At 40.7% G+C, this 23,834-nt stretch overlaps 1 protein-coding gene across 2 annotated transcripts in view; it reads left to right on the top strand.

The window, feature by feature from the left end:
* The window catches only part of DSCAM (DS cell adhesion molecule), a 471,940-nt gene that overhangs the window by 280,590 nt on the left and 167,516 nt on the right, over nucleotides 1–23,834 (top strand). For both annotated transcript variants that reach the window (XM_075772425.1, XM_075772430.1), the window contains exons 4-8: nucleotides 2,398–2,544; nucleotides 8,119–8,397; nucleotides 10,660–10,935; nucleotides 13,415–13,711; nucleotides 14,530–14,805. In XM_075772425.1, coding sequence (XP_075628540.1) covers nucleotides 2,398–2,544; nucleotides 8,119–8,397; nucleotides 10,660–10,935; nucleotides 13,415–13,711; nucleotides 14,530–14,805 — 1,275 coding nt within the window. The remainder of the gene's footprint in view (nucleotides 1–2,397; nucleotides 2,545–8,118; nucleotides 8,398–10,659; nucleotides 10,936–13,414; nucleotides 13,712–14,529; nucleotides 14,806–23,834) is intronic.

The raw sequence follows: 23,834 nt of genomic DNA, 5'->3' as shown, positions 1-23,834 counted from the left end.
ATTTCAGGCACCTGTCTGTGGAACTGACATATTGCCTATTCAGGTGCTTTTCCTACAACATTCAACAGTACATTTGTTTCTAAGTAATTATTTCTGTTTCTAGCCTTCTCTATGCAAGTAATTAAATTTTCAGAGGCATATGAAGTCAGCATGCCCTCTGTATAAGAAGGAACCTCCCTAGCCTGTAAACACCCCTAGGCTGGAATATAGTGTTGCTCATGGCTGAGGGGAGTGCTCTTCAGTAGCAGGCAAGTAGCTCGACATCTTGTATGTCTCTATTCTGGGAATTTATTTTGTTAATATACTTCTTAGTAATGGCACATGTTATTTGAACAAACAAGGTACTTCAGAAGGGTACGTGCAGTGTGGATTATGCTTTTCCAAAGTTGTGACCTGTTTCCATGCTTGTGCCTTGACTTTCAGGAGAACAGGGTCAGCCAAGGCGCGGCACCCGCGTGGTTACTTTATAATTCAGTATGCATACAAGAATGAGAAAGGTGGGCTGATGTTGCTTTGTTAAATATTCTCTGCTCTAATGGTCAGTCCAGTCCTGTGACATTAAATGATTGTTAATTTTTTTTTTTCCCATTTCTTTTAGATTGTGGTTTAAAGGAGATTGCCCTCTGTAATGATACCATTTCCTTTCTGTCTTTTCTCTGCTGGATTGCTTTCCCACTGATGCATTTGTGAGCAAGCACCCTGACTACACTTAATTATTAAAAAGTCATTGCTCAAATAGAGCTGTGAAGTAAAGGAAATATTTCTTACTGCATATTACTGAATATTAGTTCATAATGGGTTTCATCTCTGTGTATTCTGCCCTAATTTGGGAGCCAGGTATATTTTATAATGCATAGGTTGAGGTATGCATATTGTAAGAGCTACCAGCTGCCAGAGAAAAAGTAGAAGACATAAAAAAGAAAAGATATTAACATTTTCTCCAGTTTAAAAGTTTTAGAATAGCATACATAGCTTAGACTGCAGTATTTTTTAAATGGAAACAGTGGCCAGGTGAGGCCCAAGTTTGCAATGCATTCTAACCCCATCACTTCCATTTATTGTAATTGGGAAAAGCTTTAGAGTAGACATGTACCATGTAGATGTTAGATTTTTGTGTCCTTGCTTTTAGAACAAGCATTTACAACAGAACAGAGGCATCTGTACAGGTGTCAAATGATCAAAACTGTACATATGTACCATGATGTTTTCCATATATTCTAGAGTTAATAAAAAGTACGTATTTGAAGAGAATTTCAACTATATTATTTTCAATTTGAATGAACACTGGAAGAAATGCTGACCATGAACATGTCAATCTTGTTCAGTCACTTTGCTGGACCTAATTTTCTTCCTAAAATAAACTACTCTGCGTGGAATTTAAAAAAAAAAATAAATTTGGATATTAAATAACATGTCCCGTGCTGTTCATTTAAGCCCTTCTTTTTGACACAGAGTCCGTCTACCTGCTTATATTGTGCTTCTGTAATCACAGGCTGTAATATTATTTAAAAAAAAAAAGAAAAAAAGTCCACATCAGATCAGATAATGTATTAACTCATCTTCTTGTGGCTCGGCCATGGAAGTACTGAGCTGCGAAGAGCTCAGCCTGTCCTACTGAGACCTAGAGTGCGTTAACCCACAGGAAACATGGACGGGGTGGGGTGGGATGGGACTGTTCCTGCCACTGATGCTGCCTAGCTTGCAGCTGGTGCGGGTGCGTACGGCTTCACCAGGGTCAGCGGCATAGCACCATCAGCAAGGCTGGTTTGGCTGTCCTTGCGTTCCCATCACACCTGAAGCCATCTGTGGAGCAGGGCTGTGCAGCGCGTGGCTCTTATGGCCGGAATCCTTCAGCAAATACGTCCCATATTCTTGGGGTAAAAACTTTCTCCTTCTGTGAGTTTCTCCTTTTTTTCACAGATCCCTTTAGTTTTACTTGTTATGACTTCCCCCCCCCCCCCAATTTTCTGGTGTACCTGGACAATAAATATGCCACCCCAAACTGTGTTTCTTATGTGTACAGCTCTGCTGGTGAATAGCCATCATATCACTCTATAATATTGAATTAAACTGGATTAAATTCTGCGTTGGTTCTTTACCCTGTATGTTATTTCAGATGTCTCTTGGATATTGTTTGTTGATTGTGATATAGACCATGGTACCTTTCTTTCCTTCATTCCTCACATTTTCCTTACAGATCCTACCTTTTTTATAAGAAGTGCACTTGAATTAATATCTTTATATGCATTTGCAGTGAATACTTAGTAAGCTTATAATTGGCAGTTTCTAGACTCTTCAGGACCCTACAGCCTGTGTCACCCATCCCCAGTGTGAGCAAGCAGAACACAGGAACAACCTGCAGATATTTTAAACACTGCAAATTCTTGTGTCTTTCAGGACCTAGATTTCTCATCACATCCACGGGAGCCTTGTATATTTTAGACGTACAGAATGAAGATGGACTGTACAACTACCGATGTATCACAAGGCACAGATACACTGGAGAAACACGACAAAGCAACAGTGCAAGACTTTTTGTATCAGGTGCTACTTTATATATCATGTAAAATTAAGTATTGCATATGCCTCTCTCTAGTGTGCTAAACTGGCAAGGCAGGTTCTTGTGCCCCTATGCACTAACAACCTAGTTGTCTATCAAACGGAAGGCAGAAGTGGTCAGCTGTGAGCTGCTGCTGCAGAATAAAATGTCCCATTTTAAAATCCCTTTTTCTGTTTTTCACCTCCCATTAGATATTTCCAGAGAGCCTGTAGGGTGCACTGGCATTTAGTACAGTGATTTTTTTAGTAGGTTTAGAGTACTTTATAAAAGGACTGTGGATGGGATTCATCCCATTAAAAGTAGACTTGTGCAATGAAAGTGTCTAGTCACCTCAACTTCCCTCTGTAACCAAAGGAGAAGAATGCTTTTAGGGGTAGTGTATCTGACCTACTTCAGCTACCCGCTTTGGGGTGAGATGAATTGCCCCATGGTGCCTATTTCTCTCTGTTAACCATAGCAGGGGCTCAGGACATTCAGCTCAGCTGTAGATATTTCCACTGTGGGAGACTCAGGTTAGCCGAGGTGCATTTCAGCCTTCCTTTTCATTTAACACACTCCTTCCCTGGGGAAGACAGCATGTTCCCCTGCCTCCAGGAGGGATTTCTAGCCAGGAGGGGTACATGACCTGTCCCAGGCCACCCCGGGTGCTGCAGGCAGACAGGAGTGTTAGCTGGAGGCTGTCCATGGACAAAGCTGAGTCCCAGGGCAAATGGCCTTGTGCAGTAGGTAGGAAAATGGGAAGGTAGATGGAGTGTTTTAACTTTTCCTTGTAATTGTAAATCATCTCCTGGTTGGTGTGTGTGTGGTGGACAGTTGGGTTCCCCCCACACACATACCTAACACTTAGGGCTGTCGCTATGGTGTTGCTCCAATCCCGCCTTCTCCCCATTTTGTCTCAGTGTAAGGAGGTGCCAGTTGTGGGTCAGGTGAGAAGGAGGAGCAGACCCCAGGCCTGGGTTTGGAACTTGCTTTCAAACATCTCGGCATCAGATTAGCTCTTCTCCATCTCCCCTTCCTCTCCCTCATTTGCTGGGTGCCTGTAACTGCACCTTGTGTTCCCATGTGAGCAAATCCACAATTGTATTACACATCCATAGAAATAGCTAATGCTGTATCCCAGAGTCTCTCTTCTTTCTGCCTGTAGCCTTGCCTTCCAGAAGACATGCCCACCATCCCACTGAAAGCCCCACAGAGCTTTTTCTTCCTTTCACTGTTACTAAGTTGCCCTAGAGATCCTAACCCTACAGATCAGTCAGGATGTGGTAACTTTCACAGTCTAACAGTCAGTGGGGTTATTCTCCTTTTGACCTTGTCCTCTTGTCTTTTGGTCTTTTTGTCAGAAAAAAAAATACCTAGTGATTAGGTCTCAGCTCTCCACCCTTTGTTTGAGAGCCCTAAGGGGGACAGAAGTGGGCACAAGATTTTGCATTAACAACATACTTCTTGCCCTCCTTCAAAATGGTCATTGCCGAAAAATTCTGAAGCCCTCTGAACACACAAGTCAGTACTTAATATACTAATGATAAAAAAATAGTGTGATTTTTCAGGTTAGCATCACTTACCAGTCAGATCCAGGAGTTTTCTTCTTTGATATGTGTCCTCCGTGGGCAAAACTCTTGCCTCTGCTTTTCCCAGCCAGATGAAGAAGTAGTTTCCTGCACAATAATCTGCCTGATTTGGTCTTATAAGGATAGGCAGGGTCCTATCCTTCTAGCTGGCTCTGTAATATGGTCTGTTTCCGTATGAAATCATGCTAAGGCTGAGCCAGTGGTAACATAAATAAAATCAGGCTTGTATCTTGGTTACCACGGGAAAATTTCTAGTTATTTCACCGAACAAAAGGGGAAAAATCAAAGCTCTGTCTTGTTTGTAATTCAGGACAAGTAGCCTAAAAGATGTGCTCTGTCTGGAGTTCTGTTTTTATCTTCCTTCACAGACCAAATCAAAATAGGAATTTTTACCTGTGTGCAATAGCTGGCTTTTTTAATTCAATGGGGTTAATTATTCTCTATTAGAGCTATAGTGGGCTCTGATTTCCAGTCTTGTTAGTCTACTGAACAAGAATTTGTCTCTTAATATTTCTCTAACAGATTTTCTTTTTTCTTTACTGGAATTTATATTTTTAAATAATGAGTCTTCGAATAAATGAGATCAGAAAAATCCATGAACATAGTTGTGAAAGGTCTGCTTGCATGAGACCTGCATTTTTGCCTATCTTTTACATCCATAAATATTCTTTGCTTATTTGCAGATGAAATAGTTTGTGGCAGATATTGATTATAGTTTCTTGGCCACTTTTTTAATACAAGTTAAGTTTCATTATTGTTTGAAAGAGAAGGGTAACCTGCATGTAATAGCAAATACACATGTGAATAATTAGTTTGCCCATGACCAAAACAAAGTGCCAAATTTCATTTGGAGTAAGAACATCTCCTTGAAATCATGTGGCCATTCTAAATAAAATGAAAACCAAGGCCATTAACATGCTACAGAATATTCCTCTAATGTCCATTATAGTGTGTTTTTCAAAAAATAATTTTGTCCAGTCATAAATCCCAGCTTCCAAAATCTTTACTGTTTTTTAACCTCTACCCTCAAAAAAATCGTTATGATTTTGAAAGCATAATGAGTTTCTTGTTCTGTCCTTCAAAGAAGATCCAAAGTAGAACATTTTAGAACAGTATTTTGCCTCAGTTTTCCTGACATTGTTCTTGCTAGAGATTTGCAGCTGACTGTTAAAGTATAGTAAAATAATCATTCGAAAGAGTCCATACCCCATACTGGAAATGGTTTATATTACTTTGCTGTTTGCTTCATTGCAGGTGATTGCAAATGAACCCTGGGATTTCTTTTGTGCTCTTTTTTTTTTTTTTTTTCCTTTCTTAACTGGAATATATGCAGTGTAGGAGCTCTGTTCCAGGGACATCCCAAAGAGATGTTTTTACTGTCCCTTCAAATATATAAGTACACAGTGCAAGAAAGCAGGTCACTGAAATCATATTTTGTGTATTCCTGAATATATTTTCAATATCTCCTCTATAAGAACTAGCTCAAGGCTTCTCAAGTACATAGGGAAATCCCAGCTTAGTTGTTCCTTGGATGGGACTCCAGGCTGGGATGCTCCTGCCAAGGCTCAGTTTGAGAAGGGAAAACGTAAATGGAAGTGAACCTGGGATAGAGGACCCAGGGACCGGTGTGCTGTTCTTAAAGGGTGAGAAATGGTGGCTGCAGAAGGGGGCTGTGCCTCCCATGGCATCTTCTGCCGTCACCCCCAGCTCCTGGGGGCAGCCTGCCTGGCTTCCCAGGCTTCTGCCTAGGCATGGGGGCAGGAGGGCAAGCGACTGCCTTGCTGTTGCCATCGGCTTGTTGTCTGAGGTGGCCTTGCGCTTTGCATGGGCCCAACATTAAAGTATATGTGGTTCTCTGCAGCAAACTAGGCGGCTGTCGGAGTGTGATATTTACTAGCCACAGCTTTTCCTTACCGTTACTTGAATTCCTCCCCTGGTGGGCACCATCCTGTTTCGAAGTCCATGAGGTACTTCGTATTTTTGTACTTAAAGGATTGCAAATGGGACCACATATATCCTTCACAGTGTCTTGAAGTTAATAAAAGCATATGGAGAAGATACAAAGCTACTATGAGTTTCGAGTAGGAATGCATGACAATATCTTTAAAAGTAGGAATGTATGACAACATCTTTAAAAGTCAGTTCTACTTTTTTATTATTTATTACTTTCAATTGAAGAAATTGATTTCATGTAGATGTAACCTTCCTAAGAGCCAGAGCTGTAACTTCTCACATGCTTATGTTTTAACTGAGTTAATTCCTCAGGCTGCACAAAAGAATCTGTGCGCTGAAAACATAGATGCCTGATGACCCAAAAGGCAAGAAGGAGCTGGCTAATCAATTAGTCAAATTGACATTGGCCTTCCCAATAGCATCCTGGCAGATTGTGCTTTCCCTAAGCCAGACATAAACAGCATGGCAAGCTCAAAAATATAACCCATCTCGATGCCAAATACGGACCTTGAGGATACTGATGGATGCAAAATAATTTGTTCAACTACTGGCTGACATGTTTCTAATGAGACAGACAGTAAGTTGCTGTAAACTGAATGTGGCGTTGCCTTCAGTAGCTCAACTTTTTCTAGCACCTAGAGAGCAGAAAAACCTCTGTGGTCATCTTTCATTGAACTTCATGTTTAGGGTTTTATCTGGATATTCACATAAAATTTACTTAGCCTATTTGTTTACCATCACAGTTTTAGTTTCTGGATTGTTAGAATAACTTGCATAGTGCCTCTAGCTATTTGCTCTCAAGTGTACCCTCCTACGTGTGGCTGCAGTTCATAAAACTAGCTTAGATATATCTTCAAACTAACTAGTTCAGGTACTGATTACACCATCACTTGAATGGCTTGAATTCAGCATGAACTGCACCTTTAATCTCTCCAGCTCCTAATAAGAACCTGCCACAGCTGCCCTGTGAGCAGTACCTGAGCTAGCTAAGTCAAAGGCCACTTGAAAAATGTCAATATGGTTGCAATCACACCTACACCCAGACAACTATGATGTAGATAGTTCTCTCAAAAAGAGATTGACGTGTCAGATGATAGGAGTAAAAGGATTTGATCAGCATGTGGAGTTTCTGTGTGAGGCAAAAGCCTTAGCAAAGCAGGTGCATGTGATGAGAAAATACTTAGATGAATATTTGTTGATTTATTGTTCAGTATTTATGTTGCAATAGCTCCAGGATGGGCTTCCATTGTGCTGCACAAAACTGTAAAATTGCATTAGCCTCTTCGTCCAAAAGTTTTCAAACTTAAAAAGCCATGGGAGTGGCAAAACAGAGTACTATCACAAATGGAGTGCTATTTCTGATGGGGTACGTGCACCTCTGTTGAAGGCACTCTGCCAGACTTCTGTGAGGATACATAAATATATGCCAGGTGCATTACTGTGTTGCTCTGAGAGCTGTTTTTCTCAGTAATTTGAGCACAGAAAGTTGGAGTATTAAGTTGTATGTTGGTCTTGTCACGTTAAGTTCTTTTTCCAGAGAAGAAGAAAAGACTCATTGGTCAGTTAGACTGCAGATAGAAATTCCTGTGCCTTTGCCCATTTCTCTCCTGACAAGGGAATAAATTGCTCCTTTAATTCAAAGCCTTCAGACTACCGAGAAGTATGGAGAATATGTTGGCTTCATTCTAGTCAAGTAGTGCAGGGGTAACAGTAATAATTGTTAAAGCAACACATTTCTGGCTCTCCGTTCTCCTGATAGGGGACATGAAGGATGACCAGAGAAATGGTTGCCACCTGGAAACAATCCAGTGAAACGATTTCCAAGTAGTCATGAGATGCTTCAGTAGTACATACTGTTGGATCCCAGCCACCACTACTGAGATATTACAGACTGATGGCTGGATCACAGTAGCAAACTGTAGTACATAAAACACTGGACTAGTGAGTCAAAAATGCAGGAGAAAAAATATTGGCATATTGCTCAGTGAATGAAAGAATTTTAATGCTCCCATTGAAAACTGCTGTTTGTTCTTTCAGATCCAGCAAATTCAGCTCCATCTATTCTAGATGGGTTTGACCACCGCAAAGCCATGGCAGGACAGCGAGTGGAGCTGCCTTGCAAAGCATCAGGGCACCCCGCACCAAAGTACCGTTGGCTGAAGGACAACGTTCCCTGGGAGCCTGACAGCAGGTTTCGGCAGACAGTTACAGGTCTGCTGATTGAGAACACGCGTCCCTCGGACTCAGGCAACTATGTCTGCGAGGTGTGGAACAACTATGGGACTGCCGAGATGATAGGGCGGCTCTATGTAAAACGTAAGTCCTGGGCTGAGTTGAGCTCTCGGGCCACTTCTCGCCTGGGTGTGAGCATCAGGGAAGATGTTGCTGTATCTTGCTATACCTTCTGTTTTGTTACTTTACCATAGCAATGCTTAAACTTGTCAAAGTTGTGGAACAACAGAAGGTAGGCTCTGTGGAGATGAGTTCGTTGGACAATTGAGCGATCAGAAGTACAAATAGATGCAATTTATAATGTAGCTATATAATTTATCACATGGAGGATATGTAATTTAGAAGCTTGAATTGGATGCTTAAAAAGAAATTGCAAATGTTCTCATGAATAAAGCTGCCAAACTCATTGCCATGACTCATGCTGTTCAGTAATATTGAATACTCATACCTCCCCTCAGTTGAGTATTCATGTGTGAATATTCTGAATGTTTCACAAATTCTACAAAGATAATTATTACTCAGAAGCACTGCACTGGAAAAGTGTTATTCTTCTATTGTTAAAAAAAAAATTATATCCTGGAATAGAAATAATGCTTTGTGAACTAACGTTTCTACCTATACCTTAGCAAACTGAAAAGGGAGAAGTTTGTGAACAGTTCAGGCCATAAAAATGACTTCACAAATAATTACACAAAATGTACTTGGGCAAAATAAAACCCAGATCAAAGATCAGTAATTTGTGAATTATAACAGAGGAGCTTTGCTTCTAAATGTATTCATAAAAATTAGTTAAATTCAGTCTGCATTGTATGATACAAAGTCAAAACTTCCAGAGCCATAAGGTAGTGGTATCACTGTGATACAAAAAGTATCTCCAGTGCCTGGTGACATGTTTTACTTACGGACTCAGTGATCAAACAGCCAGTAGGTGTCTTGTGGATCGGGTTGGCAGGAGGCAACAGCTAGGCAAATGGGTTTTACCCTCCTCTGCCAGGGAGGATGTGGTTCACTTTCTTGTATCATCACGGCTCTGAGATGTTGGTGGTGCACTTGAGTGTGTCTATTTTGTTTTATGGGTCATTGACAGTTTTGAGCTTTTGCAGTCTTTTGGATAGGAAACATGGAGATGTCCAGTGACTTGTAACATGCATATGAGCACAATTTAACTCTTGCTCTGGACCATTGTAGAGGAAAGGTCTGTTACATACATGTCTGTGATCCAGAATGTATGAGGCCACTGACCTGTGTGGTTTTTTCCAGGCCTCTGTTCCCAACAGGCTGCTAAAGATTTATTCCATCCTGTATGTTATAAAATGTTCTGTAAAATGAATGAGTTAGCTGAGGAAATTTTTATGTATAAACATGTGTATACATGTGTGCATATGCATGTATGCAAGCTGGTAAAAAAATAAATAGGTTGGTATGTATTAACATCAGAGATGAGATGGTATCGCTGTTGATAGTAGTCCCTTGTCTTTATTGGGAAGTCAAATCAAAATATACAAAGCATGAGACAAGATTTGCATTTAGTAATGCTGGCAACTGTTAGAAGGCAGGATAAAGATTGTTATTCTTGCATTTAAGTTTATGAGGGTTTTTTTTCAACACTGCTCATCCTTTTTTTTTTATTATTTTTACAGTATAAAACTTGCATTACCTATGTCCTATTGTTTTTTTAAGGCTGATTTAAAAATACTGCAGTCTTTCATGTTGAAGCAGAAAATTTAGTGAGCTCACACACATAAACACTTACATGTGGGCAGATCCTACAGATGCCTATGGGTGCACCTATATTAACATTTTAGTGTGGATCTTCCACTCTTAAAAGCTAATCTCCTGGTTATTGGAATTTAATGAACTTGTTCACATCAGGGAGTGGTTTTGAAATATGTGAACTGGGTTACTTTTGCAGGAAATTAAACCAGAAGATGAGATTCAGGAATGCACCTAATTCATCAGTTCAAATGTCCACACTGCACTAATCTGAAGTAATGTCCTACCCTCCCAAAACATGTGTAGTGCCATTGTTAGACCCTCAGTACCAACGGTGTTACTCAGTACATCTGCTCCTACTCTTCATTTAGGCATGGTCTAGAGGATTATATCACATGTTAAATAAGTTATCCCTATAGATCTATGTTTTGTGTCACGGATGTTGGTGACCAAAATGCTTGTTTAGAGCAAACACAGTCATCTGTTTTTTGTTTGTGTTTTTTTCAGAAGGGCTGTGATTTTTATTGTTCTCCTTAATAAAGAATTAATTTGCTACTTGCACATAAATACACGTGCATACTTAATGTTCTTTATTTCCCTTTCCCTCTCCCTTATTTTTGTTTAAATTTTCAGAACAACTAAAAGCCACAATTAGTCCACGGAAAGTAAAAAGCAGTGTTGGTAGTCAAGTGTCCTTGTCCTGCAGTGTGACGGGAACTGAGGACCAGGACCTCTCCTGGTATCGTAATGGTGAAATCATCAACCCTGGTAACAATGTTCGGATCACTGGCGTCAACCGGGAGAACCTTATTATGGATGGCATGGCCAAGAGCGATGGTGGAGCTTACCAGTGCTTTGTGCGCAAGGACAAGATGTCTGCTCAAGACTATGTTCAGGTGGTACTAGAAGGTCAGTCACTTCCTGTTTAGCAATTCTGGTCTCCATAATATATATGTCATCTTTGGTGTTATTGCTGTAAAGTGAGGGATAGTGGACCCTAGACAGGAGACGAGGGTACTCATGAACTGCTAGTGGGGTTTATTATGCCCTGCTCTGAGCAAAAACTAATGGAATGAAAAAAAATCCTTTGAAAACAATAATCCCTCCTGAGCAGTCCTTCCAGTCTGGTTTTTTTTGGGGGGGTGTGTTTGGGTGGGGTGGGTGTTGGGGGGGTTGATTTTAGACATTAGCTTTCAGTAGGACATGAGAGAAGAGGTGTCTATTCAACTCCAAACATCTCCTTCTGGGCATGGCTTTTCTGGTTGGGTGTATTGGCCAAAGGCTTGGACATCATCTTAACTAACTGACACAATGTTCCACATGATAGTCAAGTGAGAAAAGTAATCAGTTTGTACAGAGCCAGTTCACTAATGAGGCTGTAGTGCAGTCATGGCATGGACACTATTTTTAAAGCCTTTATAGAAAAAGAAGAGATTACCTGCCTGGACTGAGTTACCTCGGCAACCATCTCCCATGACTAAGAAAGCCTAAAGAGCATATTGATAATCTATCATGATGTCAAGAGAGTGCAGGTTATCAGAGAGCAACAGCAGGAAAGATTTCAAAGACACTCGGGTCTCACTGGGAAAATAATGTCTGCTTTCATCTCCAAAAAAAAGCCTGTCACTTGAATTAAAAAAAAGAGGAGGAGGGGTGGCAGAGGTACATACTGTGCACACTCACAGATTTATTGGTCCTGTGTCAACTTTCTTTCAGGATAAAAAAAGCACTTTTTTGTTGCTGCTGTTTTGTTTTCTGAGGGATGACAGTATCTAATACACAGCAAAGGGAAGGAAGAGATTCAGAGATGAAAATAAATACACTAGAACTCTGTTGCACAACCAATGGGACAGAAATGAAAGGGACAGGAGGGAGGAGGACAAAATTATGAAATCAAATCAAATGCTCCTGCAGGGAATCTGAGGTCTTTCAGCAGCCTGAGCGTGGCAATGCCTTATGTTTTTGACTATGGGGCAAGAAAGAGAATTTTGTAGCCCTGTTTTTAATTCTGCTATGATTCAGCATGTTTCGTGGGGAGTCTTGCACATGTCATACCAGTTCTCTCAGTTTCCTGGATGAGGTTGCACTGAAATTGCAATGTAAGAATTGTGATTTCCAGGGGAGTCGTCATGGTTCAAGCCTCCCAAACATATGGGTAATGCATAGCAGAGTGTACATGAAGAGACAGTATTAGTGTGAACAAATAGTGCATCACACAAATCATGAGACTTGTCAGTCCTGTCCTGACACCCTCTGTCCTGTGTGACACTGAAAGGAGTTATCCTTAATGGGCTTCATGTTCAAGGTGAGTTTTCAAGTGTCTTTGCCCCCTCTCTAGGTAATGAGGCGCCTTTTCCTTCTGTTTCTTGCAGGAACTAATACTGTAGGAACACTGAAGTTAGCTTACTTGTCACTTGGCTCTTTTAAACCAGTAGCCTACAGCACTGTTGTCCAAACTTTGGACTGGATTGCTTCCTGTGTTCTGCATACTGCTCTTGGTGTGTGGCCTTTTGCTCCCAATTACATTGAAATTCCTTCTAGGTAAAGCTTTGAAAGTATAATTTTCAAAGGAGAGCAAACATGCATTGCACGATCTCAGAAAGAACTTCCTAACTAATAGCAGTGTGTCGGCACTCCTAAATGTTACCCCTCTGAACTCACTGGCTAGGTGGTTATTTAATGCTGTTTCCTACTTACAATCTCAAACGTTGTGTCTCCATCCATTCTCTTTATTCACTTGTCTGGTAGAAGCTAAGCAAATTTTGACACAGATGACAAGAGAAAGCATTTGAACGCTCTCATTTCAGAGGAATATTCATCTGTAGCACAAAATGGCTACAGAAAGAAATTGGCATCACTGTTATTACTGGCAATCTGCATTCAGAAAAGCTTAATTCAATACTTTTCTAAATGAGGTATTGTGGGTCAGGACTAAACTGCATTGGCACAGCTGTGTAAAATTAGCTTATGCAAGCTATGCCTGGCTCTTGCCAGCAGGATTCATCCTTAGCTTTCCAAGGAGAAGAAAAATTCCAAATGTTTTGAGGTTTTGCTGTATGTCTTTTGCAATTAGTTGTGTATGGCTTTAACATTTTTCTACAAGAACCTGGCAGTTCATACAGTTGTGCAGAGCCCTGGTCCATCTATTCAAGTGCTTTTCTTTCAGCAGAGGTCAGGTTTCTTAGAAGATGAAGAGAAACCTGCAGTAAGTACAGGATCATTTGAGTACAAAATTTGTTTCTCTCTCTCAATAATTAGAGTTCTGGTACACAATTGTTTACATCTCTTCTAAAAAAGGTCTTGGCTCACGTGATGATAGGCTTCGGGATAGAGGGAACAGCTTTACAGCATGCAAGTACTATCCTCCTGCTTTTCTTTCCCTTGGCAGATGGAACTCCCAAAATCATTTCTGCCTTCAGCGAGAAAGTGGTGAGTCCGGGAGAGCCAGTGTCTCTTATGTGCAATGTGAAGGGGACTCCTCTGCCTACGATCACTTGGACACTGGATGAAGATCCCATTGTGAAGGACGGCAGCCATCGTATCAGCCAGATTATCACCTCCGAAGGCAACGTGGTCAGTTACCTGAATATCTCTAACACTCAGGTCCGAGATGGTGGAGTTTATCGCTGTACTGCCAACAACTCTGCTGGAGTCGTCCTGTACCAGGCTCGAATAAACGTAAGAGGTGCTTGTCAAATCAGCTCCTCAAAAAAACACACATAACTCATTGTAGTGGAGAAGAAGATTGTTGCATGTGATGAAATGACTCTTGGAATGCCAAAACCAACTTACTGTTTTTCCCCTCCTTTTCTTCCCCGCTCTCTTTTTCCACTCTGCCTCTCCAGCCCCATCTAGAAAGTGTATGGTATGGTTAAATGTTGGAAGAACCCTTTGGCTTGTGTTCTATAGTCTGTTTTTCCTAAACTCATCTCTATTACTTCACAGTTTCTTTACTTTAGTCCTGCTGTGCATGGGATTTTTTCCTTTTCCTTTCCTCCTTTACTTGTCCAACATTCATTGTAATTATTCATGTATACAGTACTTTAGCTTGCATTTCTAGCTCTACATGGCATAATACCCATCCTCATGGTATTATATTTCATATACGTAAAAAATAAAAGCTAACTTTGTCAGTGTTCTCAGGTGTAACAGGATTCTAGCTTTGTATCAGTTTTAGTATTTCACATTAATTAAATCATCCTCAGCCTTTTAATTTGTAATGCAGCAAAGATTTTATCAGGCAAGTGTTGGATAATGCAAACATATATCCCCCACATAATTAGTATGTATGCTGCAGGGTGAGGAAAAACTAGAGCATATAAAGATTAGGGAAACTGCTTAAGTAGCTCTTAAAAGGAAAAACTTGTCAAATGCTAAGGGGTGTTGTGCAAGCCACATCTGTAAATGTCGTTAACATTTGTATACTCAGAAAAATTATAGGCATGTTTCCTCAAGCAAATGTGCCTTTAAATTGTTTTCAAGAGTTTCTTTTTACCTTTCTAGGGCCAGCAAGCATTCGACCAATGAAGAACATCACAGCAATAGCTGGACGGGACACCTACATCCACTGCCGTGTGATCGGCTACCCGTATTACTCCATCAAGTGGTACAAGAACTCTAACCTGCTACCTTTTAACCATCGTCAAGTGGCGTTTGAGAACAACGGGACACTGAAGCTTTCAGATGTACAGAAGGAAGTAGACGAGGGTGAATACACGTGCAATGTCCTTGTTCAACCCCAGCTGTCCACCAGCCAGAGTGTGCACGTGACAGTAAAAGGTGAGGTTAACTCGGAAAACTAGAGCCAAGCTAATGGTGGTGTCATTTATAGAAATGTAGAATTGCACACATAGGATTGTCCTGGCAGTTAGATAATGAGCACTTAAGAAGGTTAATCCAGATTTGTGTTTATTTTTAATGATGACATAGATGCTAATCAGTCACTGTGTCTTGTTCTCTCTTGACTTTTACCCTCCTTCATTCAGCTAGCAAAGTACTGCTTTCCAAGCGGAAGCCTTGCAGAAGCAAGCTTTATATGAGCAGTTTTCACTATGACAACTAAGTCAGTAGATTAATGATTTGTCACCTGAATTTCATTTGTGACTGTTTCTCTGCTGGATGACAAAGTTCACATTTTCATTAGGCACTGACTTTCCAACTTTTAAAAAATAAGATGAGAACTTTAATGTGTGTATTTCTGCCAATAAGCAGAGACAGGAACTAAAAGCATTAACCTTGCCTTCCTCTTAAGTGTGCTTTTCTGAGTGTTCTTGGTGCTTAGAAAGGTAGCACTGTAAATAAATTACTTGAAATTCTACTATGATGCTTAAAATCTATTCAAATAGTCCCAAACAAGGACGTTCAGACGGCCCTGAAACACTTCAGCAATAGATGAGAATAGGAATTTTTTAGCATTGTGTTCTGACTATTCTAATACTTGCAATGTTCAGACCTATTCACAAGGACACAAGAGACAGAAAACCTGATTGCAGTAGCACCTAGTTTTGAGCAATGGAGCCACTAAATAGTGCAGTTCATGTGAACCTGTAGGAAGAACTGAGGTATAATTTCACTGTTCCTGAGGTTCTTAGAAACTTTTCCTGGGCTTTTTTTGGGGGGAGAGGAGAGGAAGGAAAGTTGATTCCTGTATCCATTCTCATATAAGATACAGAGAACAGTAAGGTAAAATGACTTTGTTACAGACATCTGATCTTTTAACTTCTTTCTGTTGTGTTTTTTTAGCCCTTTCTTGTTTTCAGTCTGGAGTGATGTAATTGCTAATTATTTCAAGAGCTGAGGGGATTAGCTTTAAGCCCCTAGCCATTTGGACTCTGAAAGACATGACATCTCACACAACTGAGACCATCAGGGGCACTGCTCACATTCTGTGGCATAAAAAACTAACGTCACCATTTCTTTTCATGTAGGTGGTACCTTGCTTGACATTACAATAATATCACAGATCTGTTAATGCAGTTTAGTTCTGAATGCAGTTTAGAACTGAATGCTAAAATAGTAATTTTGTTGCTGCTGCACTAACAGTTCACCATGGTAAATCTGATGCTGCCTCTTAGATGATACTGTTCTTCAAATGACTATCAAAATGAATTTAGCCAAAAAAAAATTCCAGTGGTCTATCCTTACAGCTCAGCATTTAGATCAAAACCTTACCAGTCACTGAGAATGCTAGCTGGTATCTCAGGTGCAGTGCTGTTTTTTCTTCCACTGGGTTACAATTTCAAACTCGACAATTCCTCCCCAAGAAAGCAGATTGCCAGCTCTATCAATTTGGATTTAACTGTAACTTTTGTCAATTATTTGACTTCCTTGAAGGTATTCTACCCTATTTCTGGATATTCAGCTGCTAGGGCCATTGGCTGGTCAGAAATCCCAAACAGTGACTGAATATACTCTGAATAACTTGCATAAATGTGTCACGTTTGAAGAGTGCTGATGGGCTGAGGTGCCGCTGCACCTGTGATACAGCCTCATCCTACATATTCTCCGTAAGGCAGATGCATCGGAGCACTGCAAGTCGCAGCGTGAAAAGCAATCCATGGCACATGCAAAGCAAACGTGTCAGCGTGGCTCATACCTATGGATCTGGAGTTGCCAAATTTGCCTGCAAAGTGCCCTAGTTACTTCATCATGCCCTGGCCTTGACAAGACACTGTTTTTTAAAAAAGGTTAATAGCCTCTCCTCATATGCTAAGCCCAAAATGTCAAAGGTGATCTTTGTATGTCAGACCCGAACAATTCTCAATGTTCTGCTGTTGTAGCTGGAGGTCAGCATTGCCACAGTTTAGATGGCTATGTATTGTTTTCTCCCATAACTACATAGTGATTTTATCTAACATATTAGTGGAGAGTCAGAAGTGGCCTGTGGCTTTAAAACATTGTTAATGTTTGTGCTGCCTTTTCATTTTATAGATTCCAAAGTTAATGTGATGACTTTTCAGGCATTTCTATTTGATTCCAAGAAATACAAAATATGGCCCAGCTTGCATTCTGGAGGTTGAAAGTACTCTGAAATATGACATTGTAAGAGGAGTTAATATCAGTGCCCAAATATCCTTATTTATAGTTCAGCTTCTCGTACCATCAGTATACTTATTTCTTCTTCAGAGAAACAGAGGGAGAATTATTGTACATCTTCAACATCATGGGTCCTTTGGTTTGTTCTCAGTTTTACTACAAGCTTCCTGGGTGACCTCAAACCAGTCATCTGAAGGGTGATTCAGAGTAGATGATACATAATGAGCTGTTACTTGGTATTTTGTTTCCTCCATGTTCTGTTCTGAAGACATAATTACCAATTTCCTCATGAGTTTTTTTGAGATTATGATCTCTGTGGTATCAAAGTGTTTCAGAAACAATGTGTTCATTTTCAAAACCCACCTGGGTGATCAGGAGCACTTTGACAAATGGTAACTGTGGCACAGATTGAATTTTAAAGTATCCACAAATTTTTGTATATTCAGTTTCAGAAGACTACATCTTCATTTTTCCAGTTCACTTGCTGTTATATTGCATTTATATGTTCAAAGCTTTGCTCCCATTGAAATGAAGTTACTTCTGAGAGTTCTTTTTCCTTCTTCAGATCAACCACATCACCCACCTTAGCAACTCCCTGGGAAAGACAGAATTGAGTCATTTAATTAACATTATCTGAGAGATCTGTGGCAAAGGTGAACACAGAATTTGGCTCTGCAGGGCAGCATTTTTCTGCATCATGCACACGACTGGCCTTTCCTGTCTGTAGTCCTCTGCCACATTTACTGCCCACTTTCCAAACTCTCCAGTATATGAAGCATCCTCGTTCTGTCTTGACTGAGGACTTGGTAAAAGCAGCATCCAAATAAAGATATGAAAAAGCATGACCATGTAATCAAATACAAGAGGGCTGCCCATTCTGTACATTATTTTGATATTTACAAACACCCAATGAAAGTAAAATCTTGAGGACATTCTTGTCTGTCCTCAGACAAGAGGACAGAATGTTTCTTGACAATAACTTTGAAATGAGATCCTGACTGCCAGAGAACCCAAGAGTGGGGCTGATAGAGCCTTGCTGTGCATCCTCCTGCCTGGCAGGCTGTCAGGAAGCCAAAAGCTTGGGAGCCGGGCACTTACGTGCTATTCAACCTTAGGCCAGCTACGTCTCTGCATTGCTGATCAGAAGAATCAATTAGACACCACATGAATTCAATTGTCCTGTTTTTTAGGAATAACTGGTGCCCTTGTCTTCATAGCCACCTACCACAGAGGTCTGTAGACTCCAAATAACAGTCCCACAGAGATGTGGCATGCCACACGCCTACCCACCCATCCCTTGCCTGTCCCTTGTCTCTGTCCCAAAATCTGGATCTTGGAACCTAGCAGTCCCATAAGCTGGCTACTGGGAGCTAAGTGGATAAGCTGGCAGGAAAATATGCAGGTTTCTGCTTGGCAGACATAGCTCTGTTGGAACAGTGCCTGAGTCCTAACGAAGCTTTTTGGAAATCAAGCCATCTTGGCATTATTTTTTTATATTTAGACAAATGAATTGGCCAGTTCTGGGTTCTGACAAAAAGCCATGAAAACTACCCACCCATAATGTATACCTAACAGGGGAGAGGCTATGACTGTACTTACATATTTAATTTCTGGTATTTTATACCTGTCGACCACTTGCTTTTGCAACTGTAATAATACCCTTGCGACATGTTTTCTTTGGCTTGGGTTAAATGCAATTTTCTTTTTAGCTTTCTTGTAAAGTAAACAGAACCCCTTTTCCTCCCCCTTCTGCAAAATGGAAACAGTAGCTACTGACATCCTCAGAAGTAATCATAGAGATTGGCCTTGCTAAGGATACTGCATAGGTCCTTGCCAATGACAGAATTATTCTTAGAAGCACCAGTTTCTTACTCTGCATTTGGCCCAGCTCTAGTGATTTGCCAGTGGGGTTCATATACATCTGCCAATGGCAGAGGACTATTGAAGTCAGACATCCTAAGGAGAAGAATATTCTGTAGAAGATGTAGGGTTTTGTGCTCTTTCCTCCTAAATATGACCTGTCCTCTTCAGTCTTCTCTAGCTCATCCTTGCCTAAGTCCTGGATCTTCTGCTCTGGGTTTCAAAACCAGTTGGTCCTCTACGTCTTTCCTATCTCAGTCCTTATTTCCTCAGTGTCCTGTTATGACTCAAAACTAGTATTCCCCCTTCAGCTCCCAACCTTCATCCCAGCTTCCGGTTAATCCTCCCTTTCTGCCAGTCTTCACTTTCTCCATCTCCCCTGGGTTTCAGTCTGTGTCCCCTTGACGTGGGTCTTCATTCACTGTCTGTGCTGTACCTCACCCCACTGCTTCCTTGTCCCAGTCTCACATCCCCAGCCAGTTTCCCAACTCCACTTTATCAAACCCCATCACCTCTGCAATCCCACCATAAGCCTGCTCCCAACCTCCGACTTCCCCTCTGAATCTAATTCTATAATTCCCTTTTGTTATCCTGGACACTGCTTTGATCTTCTGCTCCATCGCTTGCTGCTGCTATCTGCATGCCCAGGAATGCAGGCTGTTTCCCCACTCTGGTCCCTTGGCCCCCACATCTCCTTTCTCTCTGCATTGAAATAACTTTTCTCACGTTTCCTGGGCCCAGCACGGGCAGCTGTATGAGCACTAGAGAGACAAATCTGCCTGCTTTGGTTTCTGACATCTCACCAGCCTGCACCTGCCCCACGTGGCTGGAACTGCCTCAGCGACTGAAGGTGGTGCTGGGACATGCTCAGTGCTGCTCGAACCCTGGGAGCTCTTAGCTGTTAGTCACTGGAAAATGTCTTCACAAGATGTGATAACTGTGGGGGTTTTGTCTATTTATTTACTTGGTTTTTGCTCAGACTGCAAAATTTGGGCACCCTTGTGATGATTTTTCATGGGGACAGCAAGAATATCTGATGCTTGTGCCATCACCTGCCAAACTTGAAATCCATGCTGCTAACCATGGGTCAGGTGGGACTTCTCAGATTCTCACAATGCCTTTTTTTTTTTTTTTTTTTTGCTTTTATGGTAAGATCAACATATACTGCAATCCTATTTTTCCACCCTTTCTCCTTATTCTTGGAAATGGCCAAACAGTTGTAGCTGAAACTTTCCAGATGAAATGACTCAGCCTGAGGCAGACACCTGGCCTGGAAAAATACTATCCAAACAAAAGTCAAACTGCAAGCAAACAAAAATAGTCTTATAATGAAAAGTGTTGGCAAACAAAGAAAGAGGTTATATTATCCACCCATCTGTAAGTTTCATATTTCTGTTGAAAAACAACCCTTCAAGTGGCAAGATGGTAAAATAATAATGGCAGCATCTCTTCTACAGCAATTTAGATCTCAAAGCATTTTAAAACCAGGAGTGAGTCATTATCTCCTTTTTTTTATTATGTAATTTATAGTAATAGTTTTCTCAGCTACAGTAAAAGCCATCAGTAGTAAGTGATGATTTTCTTTTCATCAGTCTCATGGGACACACTTCTCATGTAAACAGCCTGCTGCTATTCACACTTCTCTGACAGAAATTAATTGAAAAAGAAGCCCCTTAGAGGGAAGGGTGCAGCATCATTAAAATAAAGTGTCGTGTTCAAAAGGCCTGTTTCTGATCTTGTAGAGCTTATGTATCTATCTCATTGATTTAGAAGACTTCTCACTGCCTTATGCCAAAGTGATAGCACTTCACCTGTTGTGAACCACGTAAAAGAATTGTACCAGCCTGTTTCTTTTTAGAAAATAAGCAAACCAAACAGGGGCTATTTCTAAGTAACTTCACATTGCAACTGTTTGAATAGATTGTCCTCATTTTTCCTGGGAAGTATCTAGCTTTTTCTAATATATAAAAATGTTATCGGTGGCTTTGCATTGCAGATCAGTTCAGGAAGGGCTGGCTTAGATGATAGTGAAAAATACGCAGGCACAAAAGTGAAAAAAGATCAGGGGAAATCTTCAAAGGTTCTTGGGAGCATGGTGCATGCTGTCATCAACCTGCTAATCTGTTTATGCTTCAGTCTGTGGCATGGATTATGGCAAGTGTGGATTCAGTTTTCATGCACGTATCTAAGACGTAATTTCTTATCTGTCCTACTGACTGAACCTTGCCAATAATTTGAGTCAGAAAAAACTTCTGGCCTTGATGTCCTTCAGATACTTCTTTCATTATATCACTTTCTGCCTTTCTTTCACTCTCCCATGCAATATCTTTTTGGATCCCTCCAAGCTTGTTGCAACTTCTTCAGAAAGAAATATTCAGATCTCTCACAGTGCCCGGAGTTCTCATATGCATGAATCACACAAGGGCCATGTGGTGAGAATGGATGGGAATGTCCAGTCATGCAAAAGGTCCTGCAGAAATCGGCTTAACAGTCATTCTCAGGTCACGTAATGGGCATGGGGACTTCTCACAGGGAGCAAGCAGTGGCAGCAGTCTGATTTAAGGGAACGTGCATTTTGGTAGTGATATCTCCCATGTGAGAACCCCAGCATCTAACCCGTAGAAGTACCTGAAGAAAACAGTCTGGTATACAATATGTGAGACTTAACAGGTCTATTTACTTTTTTGCCATTCAACACACAACAACCCAAGGTTAGCCTTGCATTAAAATAGCTGACTTACATTCTTTAAAAGCTCACGAGTATCATGTGGATGCTGCAGTTAAGTGTCTTATTTTGTAGCGGTACACTTCTAATATACTATACTAATGACTTCACTTCTGACACTGCAGCAAATGGTCACCCAAAAATGTATGTTAAAGTTGTTTCATTACTATCTTAGTCTTCATGATGAGGAATTAGTATGTACAAGTATAAAACTTTTCACTTAAATCTAAAATAGAACTGACTGGTTTTGTGCACAGTCTTTTATCTTTAAAACAAAATTTAAGTTGGTGTGTGGATGTGTTTGTTTATGGATTGTGCAAACAATATGAAATGAGCCTTAATACTTGAATAAGAGCCTCAGCTAAGGAGTTCAAGAGCATCTGTTTATTATGTTTGGATTTATCAAAAGCTAGCCCTCCTCTCTTATGCAGCTTTGTTTACTTTGGTTTTAGAAGAAGGCATGTTCTTTCTCTTTTTTCTATTTATTTTGTCAATTATATTTGAAATACTTTCATATATATTTGTTAAAATCACTCTTAAAATTTTAAGCACTTTACTACATCAAGTTAGTGTGGGCTATTAGCTGTGTGTGTAAGTACATACGGGAAGTGCGTATACATATCATATATACATGACAGTGCGGATCTGGAGTATGCTGGCCTAATTTCAATTCAAAGTGTATAATACATAGCATGCAAAAAAAAAAAAAAAAAAAAAAAAAAAAGACAGACAGTATCAGCCCTGTGGAAGCAGAAGGGTGATACAAAATCAGCTGCTTTTGTACAGTCCTTGGAGATGAAAGGGAAGCTAGTGTGAAATCAGTCAAACTCCTCACGGGAATGATTTTCAGAGCCAGAAATCATTCTGTTAAAGCCCTCTCACATCTAAACCTGGAACTTTTGGCTCTAGTGATTTAATTCGTTTCAACTTTCCACAATGTTACCTGAAGACAAAGATCACTTTAGGGGCTAAACAAGGGCAATTGCTCTGGACCAGGTTCCAAAAGCATAGTAAAAATAACTAGTGAGTGCTTCTGGATACCTAGCCTACAAGTGAGGCTTTTTATCAGGTGGCACTTTAACAATAAAGGTAACTGCTTGTTGTGTTAATATACTCTTGTAGCTGCTATCTTATCTTCAAATCAAGGTTTTCTCTTTTAAAAAATAAATAGCAAATACATCCCCTTGGGCAGGGAACCGAGCTTCCCACCATCCCAGGTTTGCAGGGTGCTTCACATGGTAAGGGCGTGCACTTTACCCCTCGGAATGGAGGCTGAAAGGAGGCGGTTTGATAGATGGACGAGACATGACGTAAAAGCAATCTTGGTTTCTACGCAACATTTCACATCCTCTCCTGTTTTAGAGGAGCTCTCAGAACAGCATCAGGGAGCCTGTGAGTTACCAGTGTTACATGGGGAGCGGGGACGAAGCCGAAGGGTGAAGCCTCTCTCATAAGCTCCCCTGGGAAACACGCACCACAGCGTCTGCTCTGCCACGCTCAGCAACAGTTCCTGATAAAATACCACAGCTTGTTGTGGTAAGATTTTGAAGATGTTTGAATACAGGGTTAATTATGGTAACGAATGAACCTACAAGTAGAGAGAAATGTGCAACAGCAGAGGTATTACAGGGGTTAGTTTGGTTCTTTGTTTTTCAATGCATACACTTAGAAGGGCCTGAAGAATATAATGGTATTCCCTCTTTTCAAGACAGGATACATTAGCACACAACAAGGGAGCAGGGTATGAGGCTTGACTCAGTAAATGCCATTAACAGATAGTTCGATGAATGACATGCCCTACTGATAAGGCTCAATACATACAAGAAAGAAGCAGAAAAATCTAGTGCTTCAGCGACTGTGTGCAATTGCTCAGACCATCACCCACAAGGGATGGAGCTGTTTAGGAGAAACAATCGATGGCAGAAAAAACTTACAAATGACTAGGCTGTGGCTAGGGTTTGTGCAGAGGCAAAACAGTTTTGGCTTTTGCACTCCCAGTGCATGAAATCTAGGGTCACACAGCTGCCTTAAGAAGCTACATAATTTGGTAGTTATTACTTTGCATCAGCGAATGGACCTGTGTTGTGAGTATTCATTGCTAAAGGTATCTTATATTGTGTGCACAGCTCCTGTGAACAGCATCGTTGCATGAAGATCCGTTAGGGAACCATTTCTAATGATAAAGCGG

The sequence above is a fragment of the Balearica regulorum genome, chromosome 1 (assembly GCF_011004875.1).
Source record: "Balearica regulorum gibbericeps isolate bBalReg1 chromosome 1, bBalReg1.pri, whole genome shotgun sequence".
Lineage (NCBI taxonomy): Eukaryota > Metazoa > Chordata > Aves > Gruiformes > Gruidae > Balearica > Balearica regulorum.
This window is presented reverse-complemented; position numbering and strand designations above follow the sequence as displayed.